This window comes from Lolium perenne, chromosome 4 (genome assembly GCF_019359855.2).
Source record: "Lolium perenne isolate Kyuss_39 chromosome 4, Kyuss_2.0, whole genome shotgun sequence".
Classification (NCBI taxonomy): domain Eukaryota; kingdom Viridiplantae; phylum Streptophyta; class Magnoliopsida; order Poales; family Poaceae; genus Lolium; species Lolium perenne.
Window position 1 is genome coordinate 245,349,653 of NC_067247.2, and position 14,625 is coordinate 245,364,277.

The 14,625-nt window shown below is 41.8% G+C and overlaps 1 protein-coding gene and 1 long non-coding RNA gene across 2 annotated transcripts; one reads left to right on the forward strand and one right to left on the reverse strand.

Annotated features, from left to right (window-relative positions):
* Positions 1–1,802: 1,802 nt before the first annotated feature.
* Positions 1,803–7,276, reverse strand: LOC127332396 (uncharacterized). The gene is made up of 13 exons (XM_051358696.2): positions 6,990–7,276; positions 5,823–5,861; positions 5,602–5,750; positions 5,326–5,401; positions 4,150–4,441; positions 3,968–4,074; positions 3,814–3,861; positions 3,520–3,726; positions 3,092–3,193; positions 2,753–2,880; positions 2,520–2,649; positions 2,188–2,274; positions 1,803–2,114 (listed from the first exon to the last, which is right to left on the reverse strand). Exons 1-13 carry the CDS (start codon positions 7,184–7,186, stop codon positions 2,090–2,092), a joined length of 1,587 nt encoding a protein of 528 aa, XP_051214656.1. The 5' UTR covers positions 7,187–7,276; the 3' UTR covers positions 1,803–2,089.
* Positions 7,277–9,879: 2,603 nt separating this feature from the next.
* On the forward strand, positions 9,880–10,863 carry LOC127332395 (uncharacterized). The gene is made up of 2 exons (XR_011743459.1): positions 9,880–10,220; positions 10,296–10,863. It is a non-coding gene; the product is annotated as an uncharacterized lncRNA (long non-coding RNA).
* The last annotated feature ends 3,762 nt before the right edge of the window (positions 10,864–14,625 follow it).

The window sequence follows — 14,625 nt, forward strand, 5'->3', positions numbered from 1 at the left end:
GATTTTTGGCATTTGTTTCACAATATAAGGCTGTAGCTTGGCTTTTTTTCAATTGCCCCCTCCACCGGTTAACTCCCACACGACATGCATGAAAAAAAATCCATACAAAATAGGAAATAATTAATTGAGATTCCTAATGCATGGCCCCAAGGATTGCTTAGATTTAGGAAGCAATATTTTTCTTTCCTTAATTAAATATGGCTGCACATATATGGATAGTCAACCAGACAGATTTGTGGGATTTGTTATGGTAAGTTAGGAAGTTATCGATTTCCCTAATTTTATTATGATCTCAAATCGTTCAGTCAGGGGGTTTTGTGTAAAAAATACTCTTGCGCTAATTTCCGTGCCAAAAATCTATAGGCACTCTAGAAAGGAACGTAGGGAGTATGAATTAGAGAGAGTAAGTAAATTCTAGGGACTATATTTATAACACATTCATAGCAAAGTTAGCCGCGGAGAATGACATGGAAGCCGAGATCTGAAAATGGTAATTGTGGTCCAAGTCCAAGTGACGATGAGGTTTTGGATTGGTGATTCGTGACTTGGATCGACGACATCGACCATCTTGTGTAAAAAACTATGACCTATGATCAGCACGGTAATGACGAGTGTGGCTGAATTTTGTATTAACATGAAAACCGTATTGAGCTTGGCATTGGCATGCCCTAATTCCGATTTAACCACACTCGACCTAAAATAAGATCCACTTGTAACCCGTACAAGAGTGCATGCCTGTGTACATGCACGAGACCTTTTTGGATTCAGGCGCCAGAAGTCCAAAAGCATCTTAAGCACGCCGGGAAAAGGGTGAGAGAGAAAAGACAGAAAATGTCATGTACTGTACTACTCCTATTTGTCGAGTTCGTGCCCCGATTTGATTTGAAAGGTTCCATCTGATTAGCCACTCCATCAAAGTCCGCGACGTCGCTCCGTATATGATCGACTCAGGGTCGTAAAGCTGCACGTCCTTGAGAAAAGAAGTGCTTGACCTTAAATTTTTTCAAGGAATCAACTAAAGGCGATGAACCCGATTACCCAACAGATAGCAGCATGCTAGCTTGATGACAGGACGTGCCGAGTTTCAGGCTTTCAGCTCAGCGTGCTTGTGTACTATGAGAACGAAAAGGCATGAATAGATTGTCACAAGAATTTATTCACGTGGAGAGGGTATATTAATCGGATAATGTGTCACAATCTTCGCCAATTACATTGGCTACAATTGAAGAGAAGTTACCAGCCAGACATCAAATTTTAGCTCCCGACCGCATTGGTCACCAGTACATCTCTATTGGTCACCACTCACCAGTACTACATCTCTACCATCTACCATACACCGGGTCATGCTCTCGATGACTAATCGCGGTGATGAATTCACCAAAGTCCTTCTCCAGCACAAGTGCACAAGGTTTTTTTTCTTTTAACAGAGCAACTCCAGTCTCCAGATCTAGTCCCTCTCAACCTCACTGCGATGCGATGGCATAGCATTCAGCAGGTTGCAACTTGCAACTTGCAACCTCAGAGAATACAATTCAAAAAGATTTCAATATAGAAAATTTCTCTTTCAAATCATTTTCCATCTAAATCCTTCCTAGTCGTATTAAAAGACCTATTTATGTTGTTTTTTTTTAGAATCGATTAGGTGTCAGGTTGTGCACTTGCTACCAAAACACAAGAAGCCGTTTTAACTCTCACGTGCAACCTCACGTGCAGAAGGACGTGGAGCCGGCATTCACGTGAGGATGCCGTTGAACTGTTGAAGCCCTCACCCCTCACGTGCACAAGACCGTTCAGGAAAACTATTTCACTCCGAGCCAAATACACTACTGCAACTGGTAGTACATAATCTGTCAACAGTACTTCCCATGTAATACAAAATTCAGCCAAGCGGACCACCCTCCTCTTTAGACCATAACATGGCCTTCCATTTGCTGATAATATGATAATCCCAAAGATACAGTAGTTCTACACGTTACCAACAATGTTGGGATCCATGGCCTTGGCTGATCGGTACATGAATTTAAAGCCAAAGTGAATAAAACAGAAGCACCAAGCACCGAAGACAACCACGGAGCTGGCTGGGATACTTTTAGTGTCTTGATCTGCTTCTGTACCTGCAGTGTGACCGCTCTTCAGATGGTATACATCCTAAAATCTGCTTGAACAAACATATCTACCATATATTACCTTGGAGAGCGAGAGGGCGAACTCGAGGGTGAACGGTGTCTTCTTGGGCTCCTGCTCCTGCTACGGCTTCTGCTATAGTGTCGCTTTCTGCACATGAAACCATCATACTTACTAAACATGGCATATTGGAATAGTAAACATCTGGCGTTCTCGACAAAATCATGGCAAGCTGAGAAAACATAGTTTGCTAGTAAAGTTTAATATCAAAACATATTTTCTGGGCAAAATCAACAATGATGCAACTGTTTGCATTACAAAGAAAATGCAGCAAGTTTCTATTACGGTCCTCGACTAACCCACAAACTTAAGGCGACAGTGATTGAATCAGGTACCTTGGTGGAGAACGACTAAGACTTCTACTCCTGCTACGGTGCCTGTATCGGCCCACTTCTGCAAGTTTTTCCTGCCTTTGTCGCTCCTGTTCTCGTTTCTTTGCAGTCTCCGCAGCAGTATCTTTCTTAACTGTAGAGACAAACAAAAGCTTAGAATAAAGTACATATGAAGATACATGATTAGCATTGCGCAAAATTACTAATGCAGATAAGAACGAAAAAACGTGGCATACTTTGCTTGTTAAGCTGTTTGCTCATTATCCTTTTAAGACGTTCTTGTGGTGTTTCTTTCTTTTCAGCCTGGGGAGTTTTACCAACTCCTCCAGAAGCGCCCTTTAGTTTCGCTAGTGCTGATGGTGCGCTGTCAACCAGAAATACACCAAAGATTAGTACTTGCCAGTTAAGACTGAACATAGACACGACTATACTGGTACCATATATATGCTGAAGGTTAGGTAGTGTATAATGACTGCGAAAATGATGTAAAGGCTTCTAGGCAAATACACAATCACAAGCAGCTTGGTTGCACATACAGCTGCTCTCTTCATAACGTTGTAACCATGTTGACAAACCTGATAGGTGGTTTCAAAATTTTAGCACTTTTTTCCTGTTCCACAGACAAAGAAGATGCAGGATCACTGTGAAGTGCCTCCAGAATTTGGACACCTGATGACCTGCAAGAATGAAGGACTGTTATAGAAAAGAAAAGAAAAAGTAGGAGCAAAGAACTTAGGTCAGAAGCTCCATAGCTGATAGTAGGTGTATGTACACTATATCTTATTCCTTTCAAGTAAACAACATAATACAGTCTCTTCCACATGTCTATCTACCAATCAATCATCATTTTATGCCATAGCAATACCATTGAAACCTTGTCTTCACCTATCCTAATTCTGACACATATAAGTTTTACGATAACAAGCCCCTGCCAGTAAGCTGCAGTGGATAAACGACACCCCAATGTATCTTATTGCAAATATTAAAGTTCAAGTTCCCCGACCGGTTAGGTATGCCAACTCGTTTTGGAGACGAAGGCGGAGAGATCCCTGTAACTTTCAGGTCACTGGTGTCTTCTGAACCTCCAAATTCAGTAATGTATTCAACTCTTGGAGGCTTCGCCTTGCTTCGATGGTTACTTTCAGCATGTGAACCACGGGCATGACGTCTAGAATATGAAGGTGAACGAGATCTTGATCGTGACCTTGATCTGTCAAATGAAATACTATGCAGGTCAAGCAAAGCAAAGAACTTCGCAAGCAAATTGTTCCAGTCAACACAAGGCATAGTAGCATACCTTCTGCCCCTTGAATATGCTTCATATGATGGGCTTCTCCTTTGTTCCCTTGATTATAATATATATGATGTTAGAGCACTTAAACATGGTAGTCAAAATACAACTGCCACACAGTTCTCTTTTTACTCATTCAAAAGCTCATAGCTGCTTTTACCTATAAGGGTCATGATAAGATAGCCTTCCAACAGAACGTACTGCCTCCCTCTCTCTTTCCCTCTCAGATTGAGAAGCCTTCCTTCTTTCTCGTCGACTCAACTTTTTCTGCATACTTTCTTATGTTAGTTCTTACAAGAGGCAAATAAAGAGACACTTATCTGAAGCTATTGAGGTACTAACGATGGATGGATCGCCTTTAATAATTTCCTTCTGCCGCTTCTCTTCTTCTTTAACCTTTTTGTCCATGTAAACAAGCCAGTTATATCTTTTCACGCCAAATTCCTTAGCTAAATTTTCCATTCGCTCATCACTGCTATCATCACTACTGAAGTCCTTGCCATCATCATCTTCTTCCTCTTCATCTTCATTGTCACTGTCTAGATCATCAGAATCTTCATCTCCGTCCCCTTTATATGAGTATCCAACCTGCGAATAGGAACCTTTGCTAGCTGGAGTCTGCGAGGATTGAGGCCTGCAGAAAAAAAGAAAAATAACTCAGAAAACTGGACCAATGAAAGAAACTGGCAGGCCTAATAAATATAATTGCCTAACTAATCTAGATATATTTCCATCATGCCAACAATGCTAATTACACCAAATAGTAAAAACATGGGTAACTTTCACACCTGTTACGTATATAACAGAAAACAAATTGTAAGGGAAACAAAACTCGAACTGAAATTTTCAACTCGCAGAACAGTTTTCTATAAAATCTGGCATGTAGAATATTTAGTTGAGAAAGTATTGCTGTTATATGTAATTTTAAATAATTTTCTCTAAAAACAAACATTAGTGCCTTCAGTTATGTTCATTCACATTGTACACGTTGATAGATAACTCTGGTTTACTTCAGCGCAATGGAAAACGTTACAGATAGTCTTTCCATTAATAATCTTGTTCATGTGGCTGGTCTACCAAATGGCCAGCTTTTTAGCTTGTATTACATGCTAACTTGATGAACGTTTGATCTATATATGAACAATAGGCTAATAAATTTGATTATATTTATCCTTTTTGGATAAATAACTATTATAAACCTATGTAAACTTGCAACAGAGGCAACATAGCTGGCTCATTCCGCAAATTTGTAATAAGTTATAGATTAAATAATTTAGTGCTTCTATGCACGACAAAAAAAAAAAATGCACATATTTAGAGTCGGGAGTGATGAGTTTGGAGATGACTTTGGCCATCTGGGTCACCCATTAATAATAAATAACCACACGTGTTGTATCATTTATTTATCCATGTTTAATTTGGTATAGCACAGAAAGCACTCCACTTCAACTCCTTTGAGCATCACATAAGATATTCATTTAAGTAACCAACAGATAAAAAGTGGAATAGTAGGCTTACTTCTCAAAGCTAAAAGGAAGAATAGCTTTTGCTTCCAACTCTTGTGCAACATGTTGCAAACCTGCCTCGTCAGAAACTGCAGAGGAAAAAAGGAAAAATCCGTTTGGGTAACTAACATTGGGAAGCAAAATGACCAGAGCAATAGAAAAGTGGGATCCTCTCCCAAATACAAAAAAACTGAAGTACATAAGGATGAACATATAAGTAGGCAAATGGAAGAAGGATAGCAAATCCTATAACAATGGCAACAAACAAAGAAACCAAAAAGGTACCGACATCCTCTGCGACGATGCTTAATCAAGTCCCGGTAACGTTCAAAATTAACAAATTCCTCTAACTCTTCATCTTCTTCAGATTTTTCCTGAGCTCGAAAAGGCCGAGAGCTAGGGTCACGGATGAAATCCAGTAGTGCACGGCCATCAAATCTGCACATCGATAGAATGGAGATCAGCTTTGTTCCTCATAACATGGTTTAACAGCTCACAGATGACACATACCTGTCAATCAAAACATCTTGTTTCCCATTCCATGGTATCCTGCAATACAATAAGTTGGGTACGTGAGTAGTACCATTAAATCAAAATTGCAATGCTTTTTTTCTTTCTAGACAAACAGGAAGAGAGCAGAAACATAACTGTTTTTGATTGACATATATTCAAAACTTAGCCTGTGTTATTGCAGTATGCTAAACAAAATTCGAAATGAACCTACTTTGCTAGCACTCCATCACATGTCAGATGAGTTGTTTAGGGTCATTTAACACATTAGACAGATATAAGAACTCAGAATCATATACACTTGGAGCACTCCTGCAACCCTAGAAGCTGCTATGTTTGGTTCAGGCACAAACAGATATATCTTCACAATAGAGATCCTGGTGAATGCTTTAACGCTGCATATATTTAAGTTCATTTCGATGAACAAATAATATTGGTGTGATAGCAGTGGATAAAGTTTCATATAAAACCAAATGAAATGCTTCGAGAAATGATACTTTTGCAGTTTTGCTAGTAATGAACTTGCTTCTGTAGCTAATTACTAGAGCAACCAGGAACAATACGTAAGCTCCAACATTGATGTTTAAACTTTAATTCAGTCTAACCAGCATGTGAAAAACATAATTCCTGGCCTTTTGCAGCACATGGCTCAAATTAAACATCCACACGAGCAAATCGTAGTAAAGCAACTAATATTCACAGCAAGGAACTAATCAATCTATCCATTGACACATGGCTGAATCTAACCCACTATGGAAACAAAAAAAACACATTTCATCAACTACACCACACCATCAAGCCCCTAGCAAGTACCACAGTACATTTAGCATGATCACAAACAAAGCATATGGCTTGAAATTGGAAACAAAATCCAGTCGTCGATAGAATGAGAGGTGCCGCAGGAGATGCAACCTAGCTAATTGATGAATCACTGGCTGTTGTTACTAGTTTACTTCTAGCACTTGTCAGAGGAATCTACTGGTGGCACAACATCAGGAAACGTATTCTGCATCGATAGCGCACAGCCAATCCATCAGACTGCCAGCTAATTTGAGAAAATTCAGCACACTTCTGCCACGACAAGCAAGCAACACAGCACAGCCAATCACATGAGATCAACTGGAGAGACAAAGTGAGGGTGGTGAGAGAGCGGAGGGAGGCACGCACAATCCCTGCTGGTCCTCGGTGGCCTGGTAGAGCGCGTCGTCGCGGTGGACGCGGCAGCGCGCGCCGGAGACCTGGAGGGACTGGTGCGGGTCGCCGCGGCGGCGGGCGAGGTAGGCGGCGCGCCGCTGCGCCCGGCGGCGCGCGGCGTCCATGAGCTCATGGACCTTCTTCTCCGACCGCCGTGCCTCGTGCCACATCGCGCCCCTCCTTCCGGAAGGTTCTAGAAGCCCGGAGAGGTGGTCTTGCTTTAACCTAACCCTAGACGAAGAAGGTGCTGAAGGCTACGGTGGAAGGGGAATTTTATTTTTTGCCCCTATTTACTTGGTACATCTACAATTTGCCCTCAATTAGTTTGAGCTTTCCTTTTTGCCACGCTTTAGTTTGGTAACCATATTATTTGCCCTCTAACAGGCTGGCCCCACAAGCTATGACGAAAATACCCCTAGTACTAGATCGATCAAAGTTGAGATGAGTTGAGAATCCAGTCCGTGCCATTCTTTCTCCCGTCCTTGGAACTGAGCGAAGAACAGAGCCGGTCTCAGGAACCAACTTGGCGACGGCGGCGGCGGCGGTAGTCTTCACGCAGCTCCGGCCGCCGGCAGAAATCAACGGAAAAGGGCGAGCTCTCCCTCGCGAAGGTAGGTACTCTCATCTCCCTGTCCCTCTCTGCGAATTCCACAGAAGAAAGGCGACCTAGGGTTAGGATTTTGGGGCTTCGGCTGTCGGCGACGAGCTGCTGCTCGCTGCTCCGTTCTCTTGTTTCGGTTCGTCGCTAGTCTCTGCTCCTGTAGCTGTTTGGATGCCCTAACTATCTGTCATTTTGTAGTTGATGCAGATGATGGATTTTGGATGATTTTCTGCCGATAATTGTTCATTATGACTGATGTGGACGGGGGCGACGGCATTGGTCCCGTCGACCCTGTGATTGCAGCACCGCAAAGGTGAAGATATTTCTATGCCCTGTTGTACAAGCTAAAATTATGAAACTAACCCAAAATTTTCAAACTTTGCTCATTTTTGAGTAGGGATCCGTGTGTTTATACAATAACTGTTAGGGTAGATCCTTATGTGGCACAGTTCGAAGATGGTAGGCAGGAAGCGGTGGAAAAGCACGATGTTGTGTTCCAAATTGACATTGGCGGGCTTACATTTGCTAAGTTCCATGAAATATTGGCGGAACATATCCAAATGGGGCCAGGCCAGGTGGTGCACCTTTCTGCACATGACAAGAATACAATGACCATCGAACCAATTCTTTGTGGCGAAGAGCTTATAATGCATCTTGTAGGAAATTATAGAGACTTTGAGAACAAAGTTTCGTTTATGTATGGTGAGGTAATTACATTGGAGAAAACTAATGCAAAGAAAGCTGGCAGGAAGAGAGCTCCAAAAAAAACACCCGCTCCCAAAAAGCCACGCGCTCCTAAAAAGCCACGTGCTCCAAAAAAGCCACCAGCCCCCAAAAAATCTACTAAAGAGACAACTCCAAATTCTGTGGATTGCAGTGCTACCTCATCTGTAGTTGTGGACAATGTCCCATTGTCTGCTTATGAGATGGGGAGGACAATGGGTAGTCAATACCGTGTTGACGATGCAGAATTCTCTTCCATTGAAGATGAGATGCAACCCGCTGAGCAATCAGAAACTTGTTGCCAAGTGAATGACAGCAATGATATGCGTGTGTCATCTATGGTGTTTGGTTTAGAAGCACCTATTGATTGGAGCCTCATTGAGATAGCTCCTCCTGAAGAAGATAATGTTGATATTCCCATATCCGAAGATAATATGTGTAATATGCTTGGTATCGAGGATGATGCTGAGCTGCCTGAACCACCTCCTCCTCCACCCTCTGAAACCGTGTACATGACAGATGAAGAGGATCGGCAGCTCTTTATTGATGCAGCCATACCTGTTGATGATAGAGTACCGGTAGAAGAGGAGATATTCTATGACAAAGAGAACCCTTCGATGTACTTGGGTGCTTTGTTTCCTTCGATGGAAGATTTCAGGATGGCTATCAAACAATATGCTATTAAAAAAGAGATCGAAATTTGGGGTTCTAAAAGTGACAAAACAAGATATCTTGGGCAATGCATGGCCGAAGGTTGCCCATGGAGGATAACAGCTCGTCTCCGAGCCGATGGGAAGACCATAAGGGTGAAATATTATTGCTAACATGTATCTATGAAATCTGATATGTGAACCATATTTTTGTTCTGTTTTGCATACCTTTTATGGCACACATTTTAATGGGTTTCATGTTTTGTATACAGATTACCAAGATATCTTTGAAACACAAGTGCTCTTCTACCAGTAAGGTCACAAGCATCATGGCAACTCAAGGATGGGTAGCAAGCAAGGCAATTAGCATACTTCAGAATGAACCTACCATTGGGTGCAAGGAGTTGCAAGAGAAGCTAGAAGAAAGGTATGGCTTGACACTTGAGTATCAAACCGTGTGGAAGGGGAAAGAAAGAGCAGAGAGGGAGATTTATGGTAGCATGAAGCAGAGTTTTCAGTATTTGTTTAACTTCAAAGCAGAAGTTGAGTTGAGATCCCCAGGCAGCATTGTAGAGGTGGATGTGAAGAAAGTTGACGGTAAAATTCATTTCAACCGATTCTTTATGGCTCTTAAGCCTTGCATTGATGGCTTTCTCGCTGGCTGTAGACCTTATCTTAGCATAGACTCAACCGCCCTCAACGGAAGGTGGAGAGGTCACCTAGCTTCTTGTACAGCATTAGATGGTCATAATTGGATGTTCCCTGTAGCAATTGCATTCATCGATTCTGAAACTGAAGAAAATTGGACATGGTTCATGTCACAACTCAGCAAAGCATTAGGCCCAGTTTCCCCTCTAGCTATATGTACAGATGCATGTAAAGGCTTGGATTCTTGATATGTGCAAGGAACCCCAATTGGGAAGACTATGTTGACAATTACTTCTCGCTGGACATGTTTAGGGCAGCTTATGCAGGAGAGATTGAGCCATTGACAGATAGGTCTCAATGGCCTCATGTTGACATGGACTTTGATATGCAGGCTCCAATTGACAAGCCTAGAGGTAGTGGTAGGCCTAGAAAATTAAGGTTTAAGGGGTTCCTCGAGGGTGGAGACGGCGGGCCTAAGAAGAAGAAAGAGCCTAAGCGCTTAGGCAGCCAAAACAGGTGCAAACGATGCAACGAATTAGGCCACAGGCAATCTACATGCCATTTGAATGGTCCCAAACCAAGGTAATTCATTGGTGTCTTTTCCTTTGGTTGTTGTTTCTTGTATACTAATTCTGCATTCACTTGCTTTGTGTACAGGAAACGAAAGAAAAGGGCAAGAAGATATCCAAGTGATGATGAGGACACTCATGATCCTCAAAATGTTGAAAACACTCCTAATAGGCAAATGATCACCATTCCCGCAAGTTTGCAAGGTAGTCCCAGTCCTATCACAAGGAGGAGGTTGGCTATTGCATTGGCAGAAGAGGAGGCGTTGCAACAGTCCCAGGTAGCTGCATCAACCATGGACCCAATGACGATGACCATTCCTTCAAGTCTTCAAGGCAGCCCCAGTCCTATCACAAGGCGCAGGTTGGCTATTGCCTTGGCCGAGGAGCCGTCTCAGCTAGCTGCGCCTACTTTGGGCACAATGATGATGGGCGTTGACATGTATTCAACCCCAAAAGCTAGAAAGTTAACCCCAAAGAGAAAGAAAATGGCTTAGTCATGTATCTCTGTCTTTTGTGTAGTAATATGCTAGACCTTTATGTCGATATTTTGTGTTGTAATATGCCAACTTTGGGATGTAATACTTTGAACTACTAACATCCTGCTATTTCCTCTATGTTATTTACTACTTTTGATTTGCATAATGTGCAAACTGTCACATGTAGTGTCTCCGAATGGTCCAAATGTACTTCAAATTCACTTGCCCAGAATATTCTGTAAAAAATGCATAAAATTGAACATTTCTATGTGACTGATCTGTGAAAGTTTCATTCCATTTCAATGAGTGGTTTGAGAGAACGATCGATTTTAATGTTCACTTTCAAATTTTGACAAAAAATTCAAAGTGTTCAGAAAAAATTGAAAAAATTCAAGCAATTCAATTACATGTATGTAAGTAATCTGGGAAATTTTCAATCCATTCGGACGGTTGGTTTGAGAGAACGGTGCTTCTGAAATCTGGGAAATTTTCAGTTCAATCTGCCATGGAGCTAGCTGCGCTTCTTCTCCGTGACGCGCTTCTTCTCCGTGACTTGATTTCTGTCCGGTGTGTATCCAGGGGCAATTCAGTCCTCAGGCTTTTCATTGAATCCTCTAAACAAAACAAACTAGGTGAAAAGGGCAAATAATATAGTTACCAAACTAAAGCGTGGCAAAAAGGAGAGTTCAAACTAATTGAGGGCAAATTGTAGAGATACCAAGTAAATAGGGGCAAAAAATAAAATTCCCCACGGTGGAAGCAGAGAGGTGCCGATGGCCGAGAGGGCAGACCAGGATGCGGAAGCCTAGGACCGGCAGGATTCCTCTCGAAGGTGGGGCCTCATGTCAGCAAACCGTGATGTAGTAATACTACTATGTCTTAAATTTAGGCAAATTTATAGTTTGGAAATTTCCAGATTTAGACAAATCTAAAATATTTTTATAATTGAGGAGTACTTTTTGCAAAATAATTACAGATGTAGTGATGGGAACCATTTATAGTGTACAAACTTGTGAAGTGCGGCGACCGGTCAATAAATTAGTCAAACGGGCTGAAATGGTCGGAAACTCAAAATCACTCCAAATGGGTTCTAATCACACCCACTTTATGTTTTGCGAAAGAACCTAAAGCTCAAAAAATTACACAAACCGATACTCAATGATGCCATTTAATTAGATTCTCTATTTAAGACCTGCTTTTCACAAAATTTTATTCGCACTTGAGAACAAAATCACAAAATAATTCAGTCATACCTTTATCACGGAAGGCTCTAAAAAACGAAACCATCGCCTTTGTCGAGTTTAGTGTGGCAGCCAGCCGAATCCCCGGTCACGAGCACCACGTCGAGGCCCATCCTCATGCCGGTCTTCTTCGACGTCTTTACGGCATGTTGCTTGTCGACGTATATGTCTTGCAACAATGGTGGTCAATGGTTACCCGTACCCGAAGCAGCCTTACGGAGAGGGGATGGGCGGCCGATTTCTATGTTGGGCACCCATAGTTTTACTATGGGACCGACATATATTGGGTATCTCTTTTTTTTTCTATTGGGACACCATTGATAATGCACGGACATGAAAGGTACGACAAACACCGGTAAAGTCAAGAAGGGTCAGCTAGAAGTGATAGAGAGGAGGGCGTATTGGGAGCTATTGCAAGATTACATGCATGTATTGGGTTGACTTTGCAAACTAGGTTATCGGCCTTCAATTATCAAACATCAATGTCCTTGCTATCTAGGAAATAGAAAACGGAGGAAAATTGGTAGTTTGAGTGTCATACATACACATATGAAGTGGATAATATCTAAAGGTGGTGAGAAACAACAAATCTTGTCAATGTTCTAAGTAAGATACTACTGATAAATGCAAAATCAATACATGAAAGAACAAGTTATAACGAGAGTGAGCAAGATATGATCATTTTAGCAACTTTTTCTATGTATATACTAGAGAAATGAATTGCTTTCGACGGACACGACACGCAAAATGCACGGTAAGAAGAAAATTAGCACCCAGCAAAAATTCAGAGGCATTATGGCCAATATGAGGCGTGGAGAAGAGGAAGACAAAATATTTTCATGTGAGCCATAAAATATGAAACGCACTCTCTTGGCTATACGGTGTGCGACTCGAACCCGGGTAGTCTAGGTCAATATACTGAGCTCTAGCCACGAAGTAAGCACTTAGTTCTCGAGAGCCATAAAATATTATTGGTAAAAAGAAACTCAAGATGCGTTGATAAAGAGATATACACTAAAGGATGTCAAATGTAAGCGATAAAACTACAAATTATAAGTGAACTCCTTGCAAGACAGACCACATGCCTTCAATCTTCCGCTGTCACACCAATATCCTCAGGAAAGTTACTCACGGGGAAACAAAGCCAAATTGTTTATTTAGCTGCAGAATGTTCTATAACTTTTTTCCCTAAGAAAAGGATTTTGTACAGTTTTAAATGTCCGTCTAATAGCACACTAACTTCCCGAAATGGCACACCAGCTAGATAATTCAGAACTGAAAAGGGTAGGAGTGTATGACCTTGCTTCGCGGAGTTTATCTAGAAACCATCGATATCTCCAAGTCTCCAACAAAACAATTCTGGCTCGTTTAAAATTTTCGTGGGCATAGCCTGCAGTACTAACGCTGTGCGTCATTGGCATTCAGGAGAGGTTCTTTTTTTTTTTGGGAAATACCAGAAATACTGGTCATAAAATCATCCGAGATTATTCAGATGAATTCAAAGACTCGTCCACACATCTATAAAGTTCTCAAATTCCTTGGATACCTGTATATTTCGTCCAGTATTTTTTTCTGGTGGTAACCGGAAAACCCCGTTTCCAAAGAAATGTCGGAGATACCGGCAGAAAAAAAAACCCTCGAGGAGCATATCACCATCTTCCATTTCTCCGTTAAAGCTTTGCTCGGTTAATACACTTATCAACTGTATTTGAGTGGATTGGGGCAGCGAGGGGGGATTAGGGAGAATTTTGACTTACATGGGACTTAGTCCCCTTAAATCATGTCAACCCTCTTCAAGATTTGTGAAACCGAACAAGGCCTCACATGTGAATCAAGACACCGGAGAATTCTTCTTTCTCGTCTCGCACAAGGATGTATGTAGGCAATAGACCTGCATGGCCACCCTGAAGGTCTGAAATCACAACAATATAAGAGCATCTGTAACAGATCCTGTAGAAGTGGCCAAACCCTTAAAATTAATGGCTTTTATGATTTTGGTCAAAAATTTGTCTAGAACAGATCTCCTAAAAGTGGTGGAACCCTTAAAAAAAATTTAAGGCTAGCGAGAGTCCACGCACAGGAACCTTGTATTCACAATTTTGGAGACGATTTTACGGGTTTCCCTTAAACCGGTCAACGCTTCGTGAGAGACTGTGTTGGTGTTGTCCTGCCATGTGACTCAGCGGAATTTCGCCGCGGGTGAAACCCATAAAGATAAAGCCTGCTATTATATTGTATTCATCAGCAGAAGGTCGTGCCGGTGCCGCCCCTTAAACCCATGTTTTGCCACGCAAACTGTCATTCATACGTATTTTAAGGATCAAACTTTTACGGAATCTGTTAGAGGTGCTCTAACACCTCCCTGAGTTTGAACGGAAGCCAAAGGAGACACGAATTTGATCGGAAACCAAGCGAACAAAATGCACACCGACATACTTGCACTACTCATCACATATAGTACGGCATATCCAGCTAAGCTATGATGCCCATGGCGTACGGACCACCCTTTTTCGTCATGTAGTCACCTTTTGCCTTCATAGATCCACCGCACCACCTCTCCAAAATCGAAACGGGTCTTCGGCCTCCGGCGGGCCGCGGCCCATTCTCCTGACGGGGCCAAACTGTTAATCAAAGGTAACAAATAAAGCATTTATTGTAGTCGCATAACACAAGTACCTATTAAAGTAAGTAATCGTAAAAT

Excerpts from the sequence above, each read along its gene's own strand:
- LOC127332396 (XM_051358696.2), bottom strand. The coding sequence starts at position 7,186 with ATGTGGCACGAGGCACGGCGGTCGGAGAAGAAGGTCCATGAGCTCATG. Across the intron at positions 5,862-6,989 it reads ACCGAGGACCAGCAGGGATT|GATACCATGGAATGGGAAAC; the intron begins GTGCGTGCCTCC and ends ATTGTATTGCAG. Across the intron at positions 3,727-3,813 it reads GCATATTCAAGGGGCAGAAG|ATCAAGGTCACGATCAAGAT; the intron begins GTATGCTACTAT and ends TTCATTTGACAG.